This window comes from Scyliorhinus canicula, chromosome 8, assembly GCF_902713615.1.
Source record: "Scyliorhinus canicula chromosome 8, sScyCan1.1, whole genome shotgun sequence".
In the NCBI taxonomy this organism is placed as follows: Eukaryota; Metazoa; Chordata; class Chondrichthyes; order Carcharhiniformes; family Scyliorhinidae; genus Scyliorhinus; species Scyliorhinus canicula.
In genome coordinates this window covers 130,619,560-130,641,197 of record NC_052153.1, presented here as the reverse complement: position 1 = coordinate 130,641,197, position 21,638 = coordinate 130,619,560, and the positions used below count along the sequence as shown (strand labels likewise).

At 46.4% G+C, this 21,638-nt stretch overlaps 1 protein-coding gene across 9 annotated transcripts in view; it reads right to left on the bottom strand.

The window, feature by feature from the left end:
* Nucleotides 1-21,638, bottom strand: part of LOC119970506 (multiple C2 and transmembrane domain-containing protein 1-like) — an 891,726-nt gene that overhangs the window by 511,102 nt on the left and 358,986 nt on the right. For 8 of the 9 annotated variants that reach the window (XM_038805255.1, XM_038805256.1, XM_038805254.1 and 5 more), the window contains 2 exons: nucleotides 13,729-13,767; nucleotides 2,591-2,755 (listed from right to left, as the gene is read on the bottom strand). In XM_038805255.1, the coding sequence (XP_038661183.1) occupies nucleotides 2,591-2,755; nucleotides 13,729-13,767 (204 nt within the window). The remainder of the gene's footprint in view (nucleotides 1-2,590; nucleotides 2,756-13,728; nucleotides 13,768-21,638) is intronic. The other variant, XM_038805253.1, reaches the window with a different exon arrangement.

The window sequence follows — 21,638 nt, the reverse complement described above, 5'->3', positions numbered from 1 at the left end:
TGGTAGTGGTCGTGGGTTTGGAAGGTGCTGCCTAAGGAACCTGGCGAGTTCCTGCAGTGCAACTTGTCGACGGTACACATAGCTGCCACTGTTTGCCGTGGTGTAAGAATTGAATGTTTGTGGAAGGAGGAGCAGTCAAGCCGGCTGCTTTGTCCTGGTTAGTTTCAAGCTCCTTGAATGTTGTTGGAGCTGCACTCATCCAGGAAAATGGCAGGTATTCCATTACACTCATGACCTGTGCCTTGTAGATGGTAGACAGGCTTTGGGTGTCAGAAAGTGAATTACTGGTCGTAGGATTCCCAGCCATTGACCTGCTCTGATGGCAGGTAGTATTAATATGGCTAGTCCGGTTTAGCTTCTGATCAATGGTAACCTCAGGATGTTGATTGTGGGGGATTCAACGCCAGTAATGCCATTGCATGTCGAAAGGCGATGGTTAGATCCTCTCTTGTAGGAGATGGTCAATGCCTGGTACTTGTGTGATGCAAACATAAGTTGCCACTTGTCAGGCCAAGCCTGGATATTGTCCAGGTCCTGCTGCATTTGGACATGGACTGCTTCATTATCTGAGGAGTTGAGAATGGTGCTGAACATTGTGCTGTTATCTACAAACATCCCCACTTCTGATATTATGACAAATGGGACGTTATTGATGAAGCAGCTGAAGATGGTTGGACCTCGGACACTAACCTAAGGAACTCCTGCAGTGATGTCCTGGAGCTGAGATGATTGACTTCCAACCACCACAACCGTCTTTCTTTGTGCCAGGTATGGCTCCAACCAGCGGAGAGTTCTTCCCTGAATCCCGTTGACTACCGTTTTGCTAGGGATCTTTCATGCTATACTCGCTCAAATGCTGCCTTTATGTCAAGGGCAGTCACTCTAGCTAGCTAATGGAATAATTGTTTACATATAAATGACCGCTGGGGTGTAGATAATCTACGAGGTGTATTGCATTTGATTCTGCCCCTTCACCTTGTAAGAAGAGACAAAACAATGTCCATTGCTTTGAGTAGAGATGATAGAGTTAATGGGAGGAGCCAGGTCTGTCTGACAAGGCAGTTGGGTCTTCGAACTCTCATCTGAATAGAAGTGTTTCAGCTTAGTCATGAAAGGTTCTCCTCCAAAGATTCTGAACAGAGAACAGTAAGTAGAACCCTGATTGTTAACTTTATTCATGAGTGGTATTTGAAATAATTTGGTTTGCTTTATTGGAATATAGTGGCAGGTTTAGGAAGTAAGTTAAGGTTTTCTCTTTTACTTAAGTGCTGCTGTAACTGTTAACTGGAAAGCTATTTCTTTGTTTTTAATGTGGTCAATTCTGTGTATAAATTAAAGTTAGTTTTAACTAAGAAATACCTATGGGTCTCACTCTGTGGTGCAGTAACATTTCCTCACAACTTTGGAAATTGAAAATAGTTGGATTCTCATCCGGGATCTAAATATATATTAATAATAATTTTGTTCATTATTATAATTCATCATCATTATTATTTCAATAAAAACTAGCTTGATAACTGGGGGAAAAATATGGGTTGGGGCAGGGGAAATGTTTAGGTATGCGAGTCCGAGATTTTGCTAAGAAGGAGATACATAGCTGTCCGGTGGTTCCGGCCTCTGCACTGTTGGAGGAGGTGCTGACGTCAGGGGGAATGGAGACCGGGGTGGTGTCACCGATTTATGGGGCGATTCTGGGAGAACAGAAGGCACCGCTGGAGGGGATTAAGGCAAAGTGGGAGGAAGAGTTGGGAGAGAGCATGGAGGAGGGGTTGTGGTGTGAGGTGCTCCGGAGAGTAAATGCCTCAACTTTGTGCGCGAGGTTGGGGCTGATACAGCTGAAGGTGGTGTATAGGGCAAAGGCGGGGATGAACTGACTCTTTGAGGGGGTAGAGGATGTTTAGGCCCGCAAATCAAGTTCATATATTTTGGTCCTGCCAAAGTTGGAAGGGTATTGGAGGGAGGAGTTCAGGGTAATTTCGAAGGCGGTGCATGTGAGGTTTGAGCCGGGTCCTCTGGAGGCCATATTCGGGGTATCGGATTGGTCGGGGTGGAAGCGAGTGCAGAGGCAAATGTTTCAGCCTTCACCTCGCTGATTGCCTGAAGGCGGATCCTGTTGGGGTGGAGGTCAGTTTCTCCACCCTGTGCCCTGGCACGGCGGGGGATCTGTTGGAGTTTTTCCCACTCAAGAAAGTGAAGTTTGAGTTGAGGGGAAAGATGGAAGAGTTCTACAATTCATGGGCTTTGTTTATTATGCACTTTCAAGAATTCAATGACATCAAACATTAGGGGGGGGGGGGGCGTTTGTGGTGGTGGGGGGGGGGGGGGGGATTTGGACTGTGTACGTTGTTGGTGACTATGTATGGGTGGATTCCTGAATCCTTTTGTTTGATGTTTGTTTTTAAAATGTTGAGGGTTGTTTGGGGGTTGGTGAGAGGAAGGAATTGTTGGCCAGGGGATTGACATTGTGCTTGTTACCGTTGATTGTTTGTTGGTGGGTGTAAATTTGGATGAAAATGTGAAAATTGTGGAGAAAAATATATATTTTTTAAAAGCCAGCTGGAAAACATTTTTATCTTGATTACTCAATTACCTTACTCTTGTACTTCTGACAACCCATTTTGAATTTTACATATGGATCACTGAGTCCATTTGGATCCATGGGTTTAAGGTCATAGCCCTCAATTAGGATGATACTGACAACCCCTCTCCAGAGTAGGTCACTTTTGTGTGCCTCAAGAAGGCGAGCGTTCTGTACCTGAGGGAATACGCAGAAGAAGGAAAATTATTAAAATGAATGCATATAAGCATTGATTACTGACAGTATATTATTGTTTGGATTAAATTATTAATAATTATTGATCTATTATTCATGGATATTAATAAAGGTGTGTTTGAAATATAAACACAACCCTGATTCACTGTAACATTTACTTTTTCATTTATACTCATTCTGACTTTGATTGTCTACTCTAATGTCCATCATTATAATAATTATTATTTCTTCAAGTGCAGCAATCTCCGGCAGATTGCCACTCTTTTTGGGATTTCAAAGTCCCTGTCTTACCCAACCTCCCTCACTCGGGTGGGTGAGACAGGACCAGTGAAGCGTGCCCCCGGCAGAAACGGAGTGGAGTACCTGGGAAACAGACAGGTAAGAAATGCCCTCTTTTTATGGCACTAGCTGCCAAGAAGGAGATATTTAAAGGGACAATTAAAAGGTTAAGTAATTCAGACGACTGGAAGGGGTGTTGGGTCAGATGGGTTGGGGGGGTGGTTGGTGTCAGGTTGAACATGGGGAGGGTCAGACATTTTGACTAGAAAAGTGGGGGTGGGGGATGTGAAGTGGTCAAACCAGAGAGGGGTGTAAGTTTTTGTCCAGAGATGTTCCGGAGGGACGGGGGTGGTGGTGGTGGTTGTGGTGGTGGGAGGGGGGGGAACCAGAGTAGGGGGGTCGAACCAGGTCACACCTGGAGAGGGCATTGGACCAGATCACACAGGGAGTGGCATCGGACTGGGTTGGGGGTTAGGGGGGCATGGGTCGAGGGTGATGTGGCGGGTTATCTCGGGGATTGTATGTGGGGAGATTTCCCATGTGAGGCTGGGTCTGGGTTTTTTAAAATAGTTGCTCTGGAGTGAGAAGTTATTTTTTCCTCTCACTCTTTCAGAGTTACTATCAGGGTAAAACTGGCAGAACCATCCGAAGTTGGCAATTTATATCACTCCTGTCTTATGGTTCCCAGCCCAGTGCAATTGTCCAGAGGAAGTTAGTACTTCTAGGCAATTTCTGGGTAAACTCTTATGTGGGAATGTCCCAGAGGGATTCCCCAAGCACATCATTGCTAAATGCAATGCTGGAGAACCCGGATGTTATGGGTCATTAAGTAGATTGCTGAACATTAAACATTACTCTTCAAGTCAATGCAGTACCCTCATCTCTTCATTGCACCGTACTGAAATTAAGCAATCTCTATTGCAAAGTGACTGGTCCTGCATCAAACTTCCTTTGTAATAAGTTTACTTCTAATATTTGAGGTATTATTTCATACAATAATAAAAATTAAGCAAGGCACTGAAAATTAAAACCAGGAGATTTTGTTAAATGTGATCTTCTTTCACTTATGAAGACAGCTTTCTGAGAATAGTTAGCATTGCAGTTGTTGTGATTAGATTAAGGGAATAAATGGTACAAACGAGTGTAAGAATTACAACCAGCTAATTTGTACAAATAAAGAATTTGCTGAAGTGTATTCTAACTGAAGAGAAAACAATGTGAATTAGGATCATGGCATTCAGCACTTATGGAAGGAAACAGACTGAACTGACAATTTATACATCTTTCCATGACGTTATAAGGAATTCATGTTACATATGGTGACACTCATGTAGGTTCACCAGCATGTTTCGCCCACAAGGATTTTGAATACATTCAAAGTTTATTATTACAGATGTACAAACACGACGGCCACCTTCACACTGATATATTTCATTTGTACGCATGGAATTTCTTCTTCTGAATATTTTGTATTGGACAACAGAGGAGAAATTTCTCCTCCTCGGAGCACTACACAAAACACACAATTCTCTGGGGACAGACTGTACTGCAGGTCAATACTTATATGGCCAGTGGAGCCGTTGTCCATTATTAAAGAATGCTGCATATCGCTTGCAAAGAGGCTTGCCCCAGTTAATTGATGTAAGGCTGTGCAGCATCGCTAAAAGCGAAATTACGTGAATGAATTTCTCCCCCAGTATATCTCATAATTAATTGCAATTAATTGGGAAATGCTGCTGAAATACAAGTGTAAATTTGACTGACCCATAAGCTAGTACAGACCTACAAAATCACAAGTGAGCTTTGTGAGAAAAGCGCTGTTTGAAATCCAATGCCTTAAATCTTTCCTCCATCGTGCCTGTGCTTCTGATGCTATAGGAGCAGTTCAACATGAAATAAAGTTCACCCAGTTATTTCCAACAACACAGTTTGTACCAATTGCCATGTCTTTGAGGGCAAGAGTGCAGATGTTCTACTCATACCCAGAAGTACATAGAGTAAGTAGATTGTCATGTCAGTTAGCATCTAACAGTTTTGACATAGTGAATGGAAACATTTCAAAGTGTAATTTTGGGCACCATTGGTGGGGTGTTTCATGACGGCCGTGTTGGCGAGATCGCAGCCCGTATTTAATGACACTTCGGGCACAGGGTGAGATTCAGATGGAGATGTCACCGACATTCCAGTGACTGCATTACCGACTGGAGGAGTTCTAAAGGCTGCAGGCTCAGTAGATGGTGCAGACAATGTGTGACACCGAGGACAATACTGCTAGGGTGGTAACCGCAGTGGAAAACCTGGAGCTCAACATTGGCATCTTGAATGGTGGTGTCCAAGGCATGTCTCAGTCTGTGACGACCACAGCTGAGGGCCTCAACATCATGTCCCAGCCACTGAGGTATGTGTTCCAGATGCAGATGGACATTGCCGAGGCACGATAGAGCATGGCCCAGTCACTGAGGAGCATCGCTGAGGGAATCAACACCATGGTGCAGAAAATGGGGAGCCTCCAGAACTGGCAATGCCACAAGACTGAGGTCTCTGGAGCTCACTCCAGCTGCTCCTCCATCCCCCAGGGCCCCACGGGCACCATCAAGGAGGAGGAAGCACTTGAGGCCAATCCAGGGCCTGCCACCAAGGAGAGAACTGCAGTCTCCAGGGCCTCTGAATCCCCTCCACCTAACACCTCCGCATCTCAAGGGCAGCGGGCAGCGCACAATAGCACAGCGATGGCAGGGACACCGGTAAGTCAGCCGATGCCCTCCAGAGGACATTTGCTAAGGATATCAAGGGCACAGGGCGCAGAAAGCAGATGGCTGCCTCCACGTCTGATGTGCATCTTGGGGACACACGTAGATGTAGAAGTAGACCATGAAAAATCAAGAGAGAGGAGCATTGACTGGGCATGGGGGGGGGGGGGGGGGGGGCACCATCTGTTGCTAGGGAGAATGGAAATGTCAAATGTTAAAAATTGAAACATGTTGCACCTGATACATGTGAAGCTTCTTTCATATTAAACTTCACAGTGGGCCTGCCTAACTCCCTACCCCCAGCTTCCCTCCAGTCTCGCCACCTTCCACCCCATGGGCACAGTGATCGAAGATCAAACACCCCTGATGCAGACCCCATTCAGAGCTTGGGTGTGAGTGTGCTGTCAGCAGAAAGACAGGAGTCAGACTTTGGCATAAACTGAGGAGCACCAGAGCTAACCTCACAACGCGTTATCATCACTCTCCTGTCTTGTATATTGACCCGTTGGCAGTGCCAACAAATGTCCATCACCCTGTGGTGATGTTACATCGACCCTTGGAGGGTGAAGCAGGGTAGTCAGGTTGGAGGGGGAGGTGAATTGGGGATTGTTTGGGAAGGTGGGGAATGAGGAGAATGGGGGAAACGAGGGATTGTTGGTGGGGAAAGATGGGGTAGCTAACGGACAAAGCCTCCTCCTATGAGAATCAGGTAAGGTTGAGGGTCTCTTCCTGGTCCTCTGAGCATGTCGGCTCCCTAACCTCCATCTTCTGCCTCATCCTGTGGGTCGTCTCCAGGCTCATCCTCTATCACAACCTTGTCCGCCTCAGATAAGGCTGCATGTCCCTCCACTCCAGCATGTAGTCCCGCTGCTGTGCCAGGTTGTGGAGGGCACAGCACACCACCACAAATGCTTTATCAAATGCCTTACTGAAATCCATATACACCACATCCACTGCCCGACCTTCATCAATGTGTCTCGTCACATCCTCAAAGAATTCAGTGAGGCTTGTGAGGCATGACCTGCCACTCACAAAGCTGTGCTGGCTATCTTTAATCAAACTATGTTTTTCTAAATAATCATAAATCCTATTTCTCCGAATCCTTTCCAGTGTTTTGCTCACTACAGACGTAAGACTGACGGGTCTGTAATTCCCAGGGATTTCCCTATCCTCTTTCTTGAACAGGGGACCAATATTCACCTCCCTCCAATTATCCGGTACTACTCCAGTGGAGAGTGAGGACACAAATATCATCGCCAATGGCGCAGCAATCTCCTCCCTCGCTTCCCGTAGTAATCTTGGTTATATCCTGTCTGGCCCAAGGGACTTATCTATCCTGATGCTTTTCAAAATTTCCAGCACATCCTCCTACTTAATATCAACCTGTTCAAGCCTATTAACCTGGTTCACGCTGTTCTCATGAGCAACAAGGTCCCTCTCTATAGTGAATACTGAAGCAAAATATTAATTTAGGGCCTCCCCTACCTCCTCAGACTCTCGGCACAAGTTCCCTACACTATCCCTGATCGGCCCTACTCTCACTCTGATCATCCTCTTATTTCTCAAATAAGTGTAGAACGCCTTGGGGTTTTCCTTAATCCTTCCCACCAGGGCTTTTTTATGCTCCCTTCTACCTCTCCTAAGTCCATTTTTGAGTTCCTTCCTGGCTACCTTGTAATCCTCTAGAGCCGTGCCAGATCCTTGCTTCCTCAACCTTACGTTAGCTTCCTTCTTCCTCTTGACTAGAAGCTCCATTTCTCTCGTCATCAAAGGCTCTTTCACTTTACTATTCCTTCCTTGGCTCAGTGGGACAAAACTATCCAGCACTCGCAGCAAGTGCTCATTAAACAATCCCAATATTACTGTTGTGCATTTCCCTGAGAACATCTGTTCCCAATTTATACTCCTCAGCCCCTGTCTAATAGCAGTATAATTTCCCCTCCCACAATTAAATACCTTCCCATACTGTCTGTTCCCAACCCTTTCCATGACTATCTTAAAAGTCAAGGAGTTGTGATCACTGTCACCGAAATGCTCTCCCAACGAGTCATCTGACACCTGGCCTGGTTTGTTGCCAAGTACCAAATCCAATATGGCCTCCCCCCAGTCGGCCTATCTGTATATTGAGTCAGGAATCCTTCCTTGACACACCCGACAAAATCTGCTCCATCTAAACCATTTGTACTAAGGAAGTTCCAGTCAATATTAGAGAAGTTGAAGTCACCCATGACAACAACTGTTATTTCTGCACCTTTCCAAAATCTGCCGCCCAATCTGTTCCTCCAACTCTCTGCTGCTATTGGGGAGTCTATAGAAAACTCCCAATAAAATGACTGCTCCTTTCTTGTTTCTGACTTCCACCCATACTGACTCAGTAGACAACCCCTCCTCAACTAACTCCTTTTCTGCAGCTGTGATGCACTCTCTAATTAACATTACCACTCCCCTCCTCTTTAACGTCCCTCCCTATTCTTCTTAAAACATCTAAACTTCGGAATATCTAACCACCATTCCTGCCCCTTTGAAATCTATGTCTCCGTAATGGCCTCAACATCGTAGCTCCAAGTACAGATCCGTGCTCTAAGTTCATCTCCCTTATTTCTGACACTCCTTGCATTGAAACAGACACGCTTTAACCCATCCCACTGAGTGCAACTTTGTCCTATCAACTGTCTATCCTTCCTTACAGACTCACTGCATACTATTACTGTCTGTTCAACACTACCCTATCCTCTGATCCATGGCTCTGGTTCCCACCCCCTGCCAAACTAGTTTAAACCCTCCCGAAGAGCTCTAGCAAACCTCCCACCTAGGATACTGGTGCCCCTCCAGTTTAGGTGCAATCCGTCCTTCATGTACAAGTCCCACCTTCCCCAGAAGATATCCCAATACTCCACATATCTGAAGCCTTCCCTCCTGCACCATCCCCGTAGCCACATGTTCAGCTGCACTCGCTCTCTGTTCCTTGCCTCATTAGCATGTGGACCGGTAGCAATCCTGAGTTCACTAGTCTACTCGTCCTGCTCTCTAGCTTCCAACCTAACTCCCTAAAATCACTTTTAGATCCTCATCCCTTTTCTTAGCTATGTCGTTGGTGCCAATGTGCACCACAACTTCTAGTTGCTGCCCCTCCCCCTTAAGAATCCTGTAGACTCGATCCGAGACATCCCTGACTCTGGTACCCAGGAGGCAACATACCTTCCGTGAGTCTGATTCGCGACCACAGAATCTCCTATCCGTTCCCTAATCATTAAGTCTCAAATTACTATCGCTTTTCTGTCCTCCCCTCTTCCCTTCGGAGCCAAAGAGCCAGGCTCAGCGCCAGAGACCTGACTGCTATGGCCATCCCCTGGTAGGTCTTCACCCCAATAGCATCCAAAACGGTATACTTGTTTTGAAGGGAACGGCCACGAGGGATCCCTGCACTGTCTGCCCATTTCCTTTCCTTCCCCTGACTGTAACCCAGCTACTCTTGTCCAGAATCTTGGGAGTGGCTATCTCCCTGTAACTCCTTTCGATCACCCCTGCTGCCTCCCGGATGATCTGAGGTTCATCCCGCTCCAGCTCCAGTTCCCTAACACATCTCAGAGGAACATCCGTGATGTTCCAGGGTCGCTGGCGGCCTCTTACCCTGAACTCCGCAGGCAGAACCAGGCTTTCTTCAGACATGTCCCAACTTCTGTCGGCCATGTTGGTCCAGCCGTGTTCTGGAGTGGCATTTTTACCACTGTTACCGCAGAGAATCAGATGGTCAAGATTCTGGTTCGGCCTTCATTTGCATTCCATTAGCGAGATGCAAATTGGTTTCATGCCAGCCTTTAAGATTCCATATCTGCCATGGCTCCGCTATGGTCCAGAAGGAAGCCTTGGGACTCCCTGCCCTGCCCCCACCACCTCACCTCGTTATCCCCATCCCAGATACCTAGCACCAGGAACAGATTCCTGAGGTGACATCTCCTGTCATCCAACATGAAATTTGCAAGCTGCATATGAAGGAGAGCCAGCTGTTAAAATCATTTACAGCTCTTGCTACTGCTGTTGGACAAGCCAGAAACTCTCTTTGCAATTCTTGCTCAGGTTAAAATTGGCCCTCAGGCCCCAGTGATACGCATTATAGGTTATGCCAATTCTAAAAGTGAAGTAGTGTAAAAGATGGTTCCAAGTGGGGTAATACCATTGGAATGAAAATTGATATTTCAGTTAACTTCACAAAACAAAACACAAAATGTCACAAAACCATAGTTTGAACGCCCTAGGGGGTGAAATTGGTCTTCAGTGAGAGTATAAAATAAGCTATAATGAATCTGTCGTCTGTTTTACAGTCTGCCCAGTTTTAATGGCATGAAAAGCAGGCCGCTGATTCACTGCTGTTCTGAACTGCTGCCAGAAGCCCTCTTGTCCGTCCACCCTTCTGTCATTGCTTTGCTAGATATTAAACTTCACCATCAGCACGGGTACAGTGGTGAGCACTGCTGCCTCACAGCGCCTGGGATCTGGGTTCAATTCTCGCCTCGGGTGAATGTCTGTGTGGGGTTTGCATTTTTTCCCCATGTCTGCGTGGGTTTCCTCCGGGTGCTCCGGTTTCCTCCCACTGTCCAAAGATGTGCAGATTAGGTGGAATGGTCATGCTAAATTGTCACTTAGCGTTTGAAGGTTAGGTGGGGTTACGGGGATGGGGCAGGGGAGTGGACGTAGGTGGGGTGTTCTTTCAGATGGTCGGCACAGACTTGATGGGCAGAATGGCCTCCTTCTGCACTGTGGGGATTCTATGAAACCCATCCTATGTACCAAAAATAGAGTAAATGTCAGGAGGGGGAAAAGCAGCTTCCTACCAAAGCTCCTCAGTCTCATCTGCTCCTTTCTTGACAACATGTATTATGTTGTATAGTTTGACGACATCAGTTTCACGGTGAAGAATATCCTGAAACAGGGTTGTGACCCAAACCCGCTTTATTTGGTATTTCCTTCCCATGCTCCTGACTTTTTTCTTCTTTGCATATATAGAAGGTTAATCTTTTATGGAAGGAGCATATTAGATCAGATGACTGTGGTGATATGATTTGCATAGCTGCCTGCCATTGAGGCAGAACACCGGCTTACCATTGGCCCTGGTCGGTCATGTGCCTCTCGACCGATTGGTCGAGCGGCTGAGTTAACCATGCCTCCTTGCTGAGGTATAAATAGTCAAACGCCCGGCGGTCGTCCATTTTATTGTAGACAACCGCAGGGCTGAGTTCTAGTTTATTAAAGCCTAACTTTTGTAAAGCAACTCGTCTCTCGTGCAATTGATGGCTCATCAATGACAAGCTCTAGAATCTATCCAGACTGAAAACAAAGATGAAAAACTTCTTGATCAGAGAACTCCTCGACACTGATGATGCTGTGCGAAATGCTCACATGGAAACTCAGCTACAAAGACTCATGGACTATCTCTCCTACGCCTGCAACCTGTTCCCCCTGACTATAAGCATCAAGAAAACTGTGGTCATGGGACAGGGTGTTGCTTCTCCACCCCACTGGATATGCTGAGCAAATTCTACGTCGGGTCCACGATGACAGATGATCTGCCTCTTCATGGAGAACTTGACACACATATAGGGAAATAAGCTAAAACTTTTGGCCAATTCACAAAATATGGATGGAATAATATCAACCTGACCCTTCGGACTAAGTTTATTGTTTTATGTGGCCGGTGGATGTCTTACAGCTATCCAGATATAAAATTCAACAATTTTCATCTTTGCTGATTTTTGGGCATCTCATGGAAGGATGTGCAGGTTAGGTGGATTGGCCATGATAAATTGCCCTTAGTGTCCAAAATTGCCCTTAGTGTTGGGTGGGGTTACTGGGTTATGGGGATAGGGAGGAGGTGTTGACCTCGGGTAGGGCGCTCTTTCCAAGAGCCGGTGCAGACTCGATGGGCCGAGTGGCCTCCTTCTGCACTGCAAATTCTGTGACAAATCACAAATGCAGCAGTCCTCTCAAAGTAAAATCTTCCAAGAATGTTGGTACTTGTCAAGCAGAGACAATTTACTGACTCAGGCACATTTGCAAACCTAAGGATTTTCTGTATTGTGAAGTAATCTGAAGGCCAGAAGGATGCTTAAGGCAGTGCTTCAGAGATACTTAAAAGTATGACATGAAGGCCCTAAACATGGATTCTCACACCTGGGAGACAAAAGCTGATGACAAAGGAAAATGGCAACATCACGTTTGGGCCATCATGTGCCACCATGACGATCAGAAGCTACCGTGGCTTGGCAACAGGCACTAATACAGCAGCAACCCTCAAAGACACCTGATAACCCTTCATACGGTCACTTGCAGCAGATCCGGTCTCTCATGGATTTGTGTCTTCAGTCACAGCAAAAGTGCAGAATTTGAAGCCACCCCATTTGCAGAGAATTTGATCTGTTGCATGTCCATCAACTTATGCAGATAGGACGATGCCAACAGCAGTAGTGACAGATTTTACATGCCAGATTGAAGAAACTGCATGGGAGGGATTCTCCGTCCCACCACATCCGTTTTCTGATGCAGTGCGTCGTCACTGGCAGCCGGCCAATGGGGTTTCCCATTGTGGGCACCCCCACTGCCACTGTAGATGGTGAAATTTGAATTCAATAAAAATCTGGATTTAAAAATCTAACAGTTGTTACGCAAGGGAGATGTTAGGAAATTGGGTCCAGAAATTATATTGAAGATGAAGCAACTAATTTAGGGGTTAAACCGACTGAGGGAAAATACGGCTAGCATGGAGCCAGAGGGATATGACCACACCTGGCAGAGTTACATTGTCGTAGTCAGACTTAACTCGTTAGTGGGAATATACAGGATGTCCCCAGAATCCCGCCCCTGTCGCCTGCTCTCTTTCTAAGATTATTGATTAGGTTGCACGGACAAAAAATAATGCTGACAATATCCATTGGACTGACATTCATCATGTTTCCACAATACTGATCTTGTATTCTCCGCAGCCCTGCACCTAAATCGCGTTTGGCATGGGGCAGAGAATCCACTTTCATGCCGAAATCAGGCCGGCGCCGGTCTGGCAATTCTCCGGGACCCGAGATTCTCTGCTCCCGACCGGCTGAGTTCCCGACAGTGTGGTTCTAAACACCTATCGCTGTTTGGGAAGCTCACGTGGCAGCTGGGGACTCAGTCCATAGCCGCCCTGGTGGGGCCTTACGGGCGGCCGGGGGGGCAGATCGGGCCGGTCGGATCTTCAGGCGCGCGGCCGATCGGGGGGGTCTACATTTTGCAGTTGCCTCCACGGAGGCCACACCATGCGCATGCGCGATCTCGAAACCGGAAGTGCGGGAGCCTGTATCCGCAGTTAAAGCTACGTGAATCACTCTGGGTCCCTGCTAGCCACTTGCAGGCGAGTGAATTGGATGATCTTTTTTATCGGAAACTCGGGGGTTAAACGCCAGGGGTTTTACACCGGCGTGGGGACAGAGTCCCATTTTGGGAGAATCCAGCCCGTGATTTCTGCTATTAACCCTCGTGGCAAAATGAATTTCAAAACATTTCCTTATGCAACCGTATATGAAAAAATGAAAAATGAAATGAAAATCACTTATTGTCACAAGTAGGCTTCAATGAAGTTACTGTGAAAAGCCCCTAGTCGCCACATTCCGGCACCTGTCCGGGGAGGTTGGTACGGGAATCGAACTGTGCTGCTGGCCTGCTTGGTCTGCTTTAAAAGCCAGCGATTTAGCTGAGTGAGCTAAACCAGCCCCAAGCAATATCCTAGCAATTCAAGCTATATACATAAAAGCAACTTGATAATGGTGGTTCATTTTGTGACAAGGAAAAACACCATGGTAAACAAATCACAACTTTAAAGGAGAAAGATGCAAGTTACAAGGCAGCTGTTATTTCTTCCCATGTTATGTTTCAAACAATTATCAGATTATCTATTACCTTGCAGGATGGTGTCCAATTCCTTCTCAAAAACATATTCTGTGGAAAGGACAAAATATTTAAACACCACTGAGCTGCAATGTTAATCTTTATTTATATAAAATTAATGCTATGGGAAGTAGTGCTGCCAAAATGGGGAAGAGATGGGAGGAGGGATTGAGTACAACATCTTATTCTGCTTTGTGACGATGGAAGGTTTAGTAAATGAATAAAATTGAAAGGACAACGGCTAATCCAGAAGCCTAATAGGATCAAAATACTCATTTTTCAAGGAACAGCATGAATTCATGATTATTTGATTTTTTAAGAAAAGTTTTACTACAGTCAAGAATATTTGATTCACAATAATCAGTTTCTCATGGCAAAATTGCCTACTGAATTTGCAGAATAGCTGAATCACGATCTGGGAAAAAATAGCCATATATCCAAAATTCTAAGAATCTGAGAAATTAAAATTGAGACTAATGTGCAAACAATTTTATGTAATGGTGCATTTACATATATGTTTAGGGTTGGGGCTTCAGCCACACAAAACCTAAGTCTGCACATGAACTGACTCTGGATTGGAACAAGTGACTAAGAGTGGGACTTCCTCAGAGTTGTAGTCTCACCCCACTTTACTTTGACACTGCTTGGTGTCACAATCTGACACAATCAATCTTGGTTTACAAATTGCTCCGGGTTCCACGGTGCAAAGTTTTCCACAATTCTTTAAATACTTACATTTCAACTACTGGGAGAGAGCAGTGCACATGGATGTGACCAAGCATATGCAAAACTCTCTCCGGTACAGGATGATGTGAATTCCAGCAGGTAAGATACAGGCAACATTACATAGAACTGCTTGGCTGGAGTCAGACACGCACATACTTAAAATCAATCTTCAAAAGACACTGTTTTTATAAGATTCACAACTTTACCCTCAATGGTCTTCTGAGTTGTAAGGATTTTTTTTACTATCTTATATATATTGAACAGATTGAAATCTATCACAAAATATTACATGAATATTGTGCTCTTTCTGTTGGTTTTGATCCAACAGTTGCCAGGTACTACAGTCAGGTGCTCACGAGGGATTGGATTTCCACATCAAACTCATCATGACTATTCTAATGCAATTTGACTTTTTAAACAGGACTAAAATTCACTAGTGCTGTTTAGGCAGCATCTGAAACAGAGTTAACATGTCAGGTCAAATTTCATCAGAAAACATTTCAAGGCTTGGGTTCATTTAAATAGGTAGATTGAGCTGCCTTCCACTTAGAATATCCCAGTCCACTCTCCAGTCCAAGCCTGCAGATTTATCATTCAGCTGGAAGGAGTAACGCCTGGGTGAAGGGTGAGAAATCCTGAGTTGACTTCAGTCTAATGGCGGAATTTTCCGACAAAGTGGCAAAGTATCAAGTTCTGACTGAAAACCGTCATATTTCTCCCAGAAATGTATCAAGGCAAAGTGGGAGGAAGGTTTGGGAGAGGGTATGGAGGAGGGGTCCTGATGTGAGGTGCTCCTGAGGGTGAACGCATCCACCTCGTGTGCGAGGTTAAGGTTGATACAGCTGAAGGTGGTGTATAGAGCGTACCTTACAAGGGCAAGGATGAGCCGGCTCTTTGAGGGGGTAGAAGATGTGTGTGAACGTTGCGGGGGGGGGGGGGGGGGGGGGGGGGGGGGGAAGGGGGGGGGGCGTAAAGCTGGAGGATTACTGGAAGGAGGTATTTAGGATAATCTCTAAAGTGGTGCACGTGGAACTGGACCCGGGACCTCATGAGGCTATATTCGGGGTGTCGGACCAGCTGGGGTTGGAAATGGGTGCGGACGCAGATATTGTAGCCTTCGCCTCGTTGATTACCCGAAGGTGAATCCTGTTAGGGTGGAGATCAACCTTTCCACCCTGTACCCTGGCGTGGTGGGGGGACCTGCTGGAAGTCTTGATGCTGGAAAAGGTCAAATTTGAACTGAGGGGCAGGATGGAGGGGTTCTACAATTCATGGGCATTATTCATTATGTACTTTCGAAAATTGGATTACATCGAACATTAGGGAGGACGCTGGGAGGATTGGGGCGGTGAGGGACTGTTTGTGTTGATGGTGACTATGGGTAATTCCTGATTTGTTTTTGTTATTTGTTTATGTTAACATGCAGACCAATGTTTGGGGTTTGGTGGGAGGATGGGATCGTTGTTATTGATATGGATATTGACATTACATTTGTTACTCATTACTGTTTATTATTGGGTGTAAATTTGGGAGAAAATGTGAAAAAGGAGGAGAATGAAAATATTTTAAAAATATATATATTTCTCCCAGAAATGCAGCCAGGTTTTCTGTCCAGATTGTCTGACACTTTGTCAGAAAAAAATTCAGTGGGGGAATTTAGCGGGGTGGGGCCTCAGAGCCAGCAAGCCAGGCTACAGAGATCTGGGGGGGGCTATCTTTAAAAGGCACCCCGATCTGTGGTAGAAATACACTCCCCCCCCCCCCCCCGAACAGGTGCTGGAGTGTGGCAACTAGGTGATTTTCACAGTAACTTCATTTTAAAAATGAATTTAGAGCACCCAATTAATTTTTTCCAATTAAGGGGCAATTTAGCATGGCCAATCCACCTAGTCTGCACATCTTTGGGTTGTGGGGGTGAAACCCACTGCGCCACCGTGCTGCTTACTGTAACTTCATTGCAGTGTTAATGTAAGTCTACATGTGACGCTAATAAAGATTATTATTATTATTCTTTCACTGTTAGAAGAACTGCTATGCTTAAGCGGGCCTGGCCACTATGTTTCCCGCGATGACAGGCTGCATTAATTTCAGCCCAATGAATCTTCAGCCACTTGATCGGAAGAACTAAGAGTAGCCTTTTCCCCATGGGAAAGCATTTGCTTTCTGCTCAGCAACTGTGAATGTTGCTGGAATCAGAAACTTATTTTGTGGGGATGCAACCTATTACTCTCACACTGAAAAATGACCTTAAACCGGTTGCCCACAAGATCTCAAATCAAGCTTTGAAACACAGCTAAATATCAGGGTTGATTGACACCATGTATTATATTAAATTGCAATCCTCTATGCAAATATAATATACAGCAAAAGTACAGCATGTTGAACAGTTACAAAGGGAACAAGCTTATTTGTTTCTAAAATAAGAGAACTGAAGATATATCTATTTATAATAATACCTCTTTTATGAAAAGTATTTAAACATTTAAAAATGAGGTTCCAGCTTAATTCTTATTGTATATGGTGCATTCTAAAGGCATAACTTTTGTATGACCATAATCTACAGTATTAAGTGACTGAGCCACATTTAGATATTGTCACCTGTATTGACCCAGCACTCTGAGGCAGTAGACCAGTTTGAGGGACGGAGGGAGAGGTAGAAACAGTCCTTCCACATAGCCAAGCCAGGAGTTACATGTTACAGGGGTACAAGAGGTTTGAGTGAAATGAAAGAATGCGTGCACATTCTTTCTCACCTCACAGGTATCATGCACAAAACATTTACTTACTTCTGAAGCACCTGTGAGAATGCTGGTTGGGCCATTTAACACGTCGGGTAGAATTTTGCCATTTTTTGGCAAAGTGTCATCGTCATCTCGGGCGGGAAAGGCAGAGGGTAGCCTGCTGGTGGCATGGGGGGGGGGGGGGGGTACTGAGGATCTAAACAAGACTATGGGCCGGATCTCACGAGGTCAAGCTGGTCTAACTTAGGTTTTGAAAGATCAGGGCACTGCTTTTAAAGTGAATGAATAAAAAATTTACCCCCACCCCCCAACCACAGAACCCCACCACGTAGTGGCCGTCCGACCAGTGAGCGCAGCACGTATGTGCTGGTGTGCATTATCAATCCTGGGAATGCCAGTGCAATTTGTGTTATTAAGTTTCTTTTAGACCATTTGCTTTGTCACATTTTGGATCAGCAGTACCCCTTTCAAATGTGGCATTTAATTATTTCTTGGTTCCTCAACAAAGGTGTAAATATAGAGATGTGGGAAAGGGAATGGATTTTAGAACAGCATTATTTGAGAGCAGCATTTCTATTTTCCACATCTTTATAAGAGATTTAGAAAGATTTTGTCAGCTTTTTCATATTACTTCAAATTAAACTGTGAGAATAGAATTAGGATACACAGGCTCAAAATATTCCGAAAAATTTTAGAAATAATATTGAGAGATTCTTCTTCAAACAAGAGTAGAATAAACTTCAAGTGCCATAGTGGGGGTAGAAACTCCAGAATAATTTAAGAGTGTTAGAATCACGCTGGAGGTACCAACTGGCCTTCCTCATCTGTAATTATAACGGGAAAAATTGTCAATGTCCATTCGCGGAAAGTTAGCTAAAACGTGTTGGCTGCATGCTCCAAAAGTGGGTCCTGAACCATTCGCAACTTCTCAGATACTGAAGTATTCCATGTCCAAATGCATCAAGACCTGGACATTATCCAGGCTTGCGCTGACAAGTGGAAGTGCCAGGCAATGACCATTTCCAAAAAGAGAGTATCAAATCATCGCCCCATGACATTCAATGGCATGAACATCACTGAATCCCCTACTATAATCATCGTGGGGGTTACCATTCACCAGAACATGAACTGGACTCGCCATATACAAGAGCAGTTCAGAAGCTAGGAATCCTGCGGTGAGTAACTCACCGTCCCACCCCCAAAGCCTGCCCACCAACTACAAGCACAAGTCAGGAGTGTGATGGAATACTCTCCACTTGCCTGGATGAGTGCAGTTCCAACAACCTTCAAGAAGTTCAAAACCATCAAAAGCAGACCGCTTGATTGGTACCCCATCCATAAACATTGAATCCCATCACCACCGGCGCACAGTGACAGCATTGTGTACCATCTACAAGATGCACTGCAGGAACTCACCAAGGCTCCTCAGGCAGCTCCTTCCAAACCCACAACTGCTACCATCTAGAAGGACAAGGGCAGCAGACACATGGGACCATGACCAACTGGAAGTTCCCCTCTAAGTCACTCATCATTTTGACATGGAAATATATCGCCGTTTCTTCACTGCCGCTGGGTAAAAATCCTAAAACTCACTCCCTAACACCACAGTAGGTGTACCTACTGCAGCAATTCAAGATGCAGCTCACCAACACCTTCTCAAGGGCAACTAGGGATGGGCAATAAATGCTGACTAGTGATGCCCATATACCATAAATGAATAAAAAGCAACATATGGATAGCACATGATTTAGTTGGTCTTTATTAATCACTGTCTTCCTCTCTTAAAGAGGAACTGCACTCATTGCACTGACTTGAAGACTATCTGCAGAAGACTTGGAGAAAAGCAAAATTAAAGGAAACAAATAGCTAGACAGAGGGTTTTGAAGTTTTCTGAAGTGATGCTGGAGGCATTAGTCCAGGAAGTGAAAAAAGGAGGCAAAATGTGCTGGATTGTTGGACCCTGTTGAGGTTGGCCACATTGGCAGATGGAGGCAGGAAATTAAGAGTTTGGCCGACATGCGAGTTTCCCAACCCTGTTCCCAATGTTGGCCACCCAGTGGCAGAACCAGGTATCAGCAAACTTCGAAGACCTACAGGCACTCCCTGCCTGACTCAGTTGGGGTGTAGCCAAAGGCCATCCTGAAATGGTGCTCCCCAGCAACCCCCCCCCCCCCCAACCCCATCCCTTCACAGTGGTGGTCTGGCTGAATCTTTAAAAAAAAGTGATGGCACCTCCCCGTTGAAACACTCCTTCAGTTATTTACTATTTATTGCAGCTAGCTGCTCCTGTAAAGCTGGAAGGCCTACGATTGACAACCTTTAGAGCCTGCCCACCACCCTTAATTTGTCAGGGAACATGTCTCCATGCCAATTAAGGGGGAACCCAGTCAAAATCCCAGTGTGACTGTTCCCCTGCGGGTGGTTTTAGGATCTAGGAACTGTCCCAGCTTCTGTTTCCCATTCACAAAGTGAAAATACAGCCCAATATGGTGGCCCAGTATCAGAATAAGAACATAACAACTAGCAGCAAGAGTAGAGGGGCAATTCAGCCTCTCGAGCCTGCTCCACCATTCAATACAATAATGGCTGATCCATCTTGGCCTCATCTCCACTTTCCTGCTCACTCCCCATAACCCTTCATATGGCTGCTAATTAAAAACCTATGGGCGCGATTCTCCGCCCCCCACGACGGGTCGGAGAATAGCGGGAGGGCCTTCCCGACATTTTTCCCGACCACCCGCTATTCTGCCCTGCCCCCCACGGCCGCCCCCCGACACGAATCGCTGCTCGCCGTTTTTTTACGGCGAACAGCGATTCTCCCCTATCCGATGGGCCGAGTTCCCAGGCCTTTCCGGCCGTTTTCACGAATTTAAACACACCTGCTCTCACCATTCGTGAAAACGGCCGCAAATGCCGTTCTGCACAACCATGGCACCGATTGGCACGGGCCCGCGATCGGTGCCCACCGATCACGGGCAGCGGGTCCGATACCCGCGCACTCTTTATCCCTCCGCCACCCCGCAGGATCAGCCCGTGGGGCGGCTGAGGGGCATGACGGACCGCGCATGCGCGGGTTTGACGCATATGCACGATGACGTCATCCGCGCATGCGCGGGTTGGACCCGTCCAATCCGCGCATGCGCGGCTGGCGACATTGTGCGCGTCAGCCGCCGTGAGTCTTGGCGGCCGGGCTTAGCGAACGTTCGCTAAGTCCGCGATGCCCTTCTTCACGGGGCCGCGATGCTAGCCCCGACCCGGGGGGGGGTGAATCGGGTCCCGGGAGGGGGCGCGGAGGCTGCCGTGAAACACGGCCGGTTTCACGGCAGCCTTTACGACTCTCCACATTTGCGGAGAATCGCACCCTATTTATCTCCTCCTTAAATTTGTTTAGTGTTCCAGCGTCCATTCCACTCTGAGGTAGAGATTTCTACAGATTTACGACACACTGAGTGATGCAAATCTTCCTCATTTTTGTTTTAAATCTGCCACCCCTCAGCTTAAAGCTATGACCTCTCGTTCTGGAATGTCGAGCAAAGGGAACCATCCGCTTTACATCTAACCTGTCAATTCCCTTTGGAATCTTGTATGCCTCAGTTAGATCTCCTCTCATTCTTCTAAATTCCAATGAGTAAAGGCCTAAACTGCTCAATTTCTCTTCATGAGACAAGTCCTTCTTCCCTGGAATCATCTAATGAACCTGCTCTGAAGCACCTCTAATGCATTTACATCCTTCCTCAAAAAAGAGGACTGAACTGTGCGCAGTACTCCAGATGTGGGGCTGGATTCTCCGCACCCTGAAAACGCAGCTGATGTCAGGACGGTGAATCCATTTCCCCGCACGGAATTGGGACCGGCGTCAGTTCCCCAATTCTGCAGGTCCCAAAAAGCGGCGTGCTCTCTTGAGTAGGCTGCACTGCATATCACCTACCTGTGGCCGTTGCTGGAGGCCCGCCCCACTATTCTCCGCCCCGCCATTCTCCGCCCCCGACCGGCCAAAGTCCCGACAGCGTGGACCACTCATGATCCTGCCGGTCGGGAAACTAGCGTGGTGGCTGCGGACTCAATCCGCGGCTGCTTTGGTCGGGGGCAGGCCGATCAGAGGGCAGGGCGCCTTATACGCGGCCGGGCATGGTCAGCTGCGCGGCCCATCGGGGGGTCTATATTAATGTCCAGCTCCGTGGTCTGAGTCCGCCATGGAGCACAATGCTGCCACTGGAGGCCGTCACCGTGCGCATGCGCGGCCTCCTACCCAGAAGCGCCGGGGTCCCTATCTACAGCAAAAGCTGCTAGTTTTATGCCGGGTCCCTGCCAGCCTCCTGCAGGGCTAGGAATATGTGGCCCTTTCACGCCAGCTTTTCTGGATCCAGCCCCTGGTCTCACCATTGCTTGATACAGTTACAACATCACTTCCCTATTTTATGATGCTATTTCATTAGCAATGAAAGCTAAAATTCC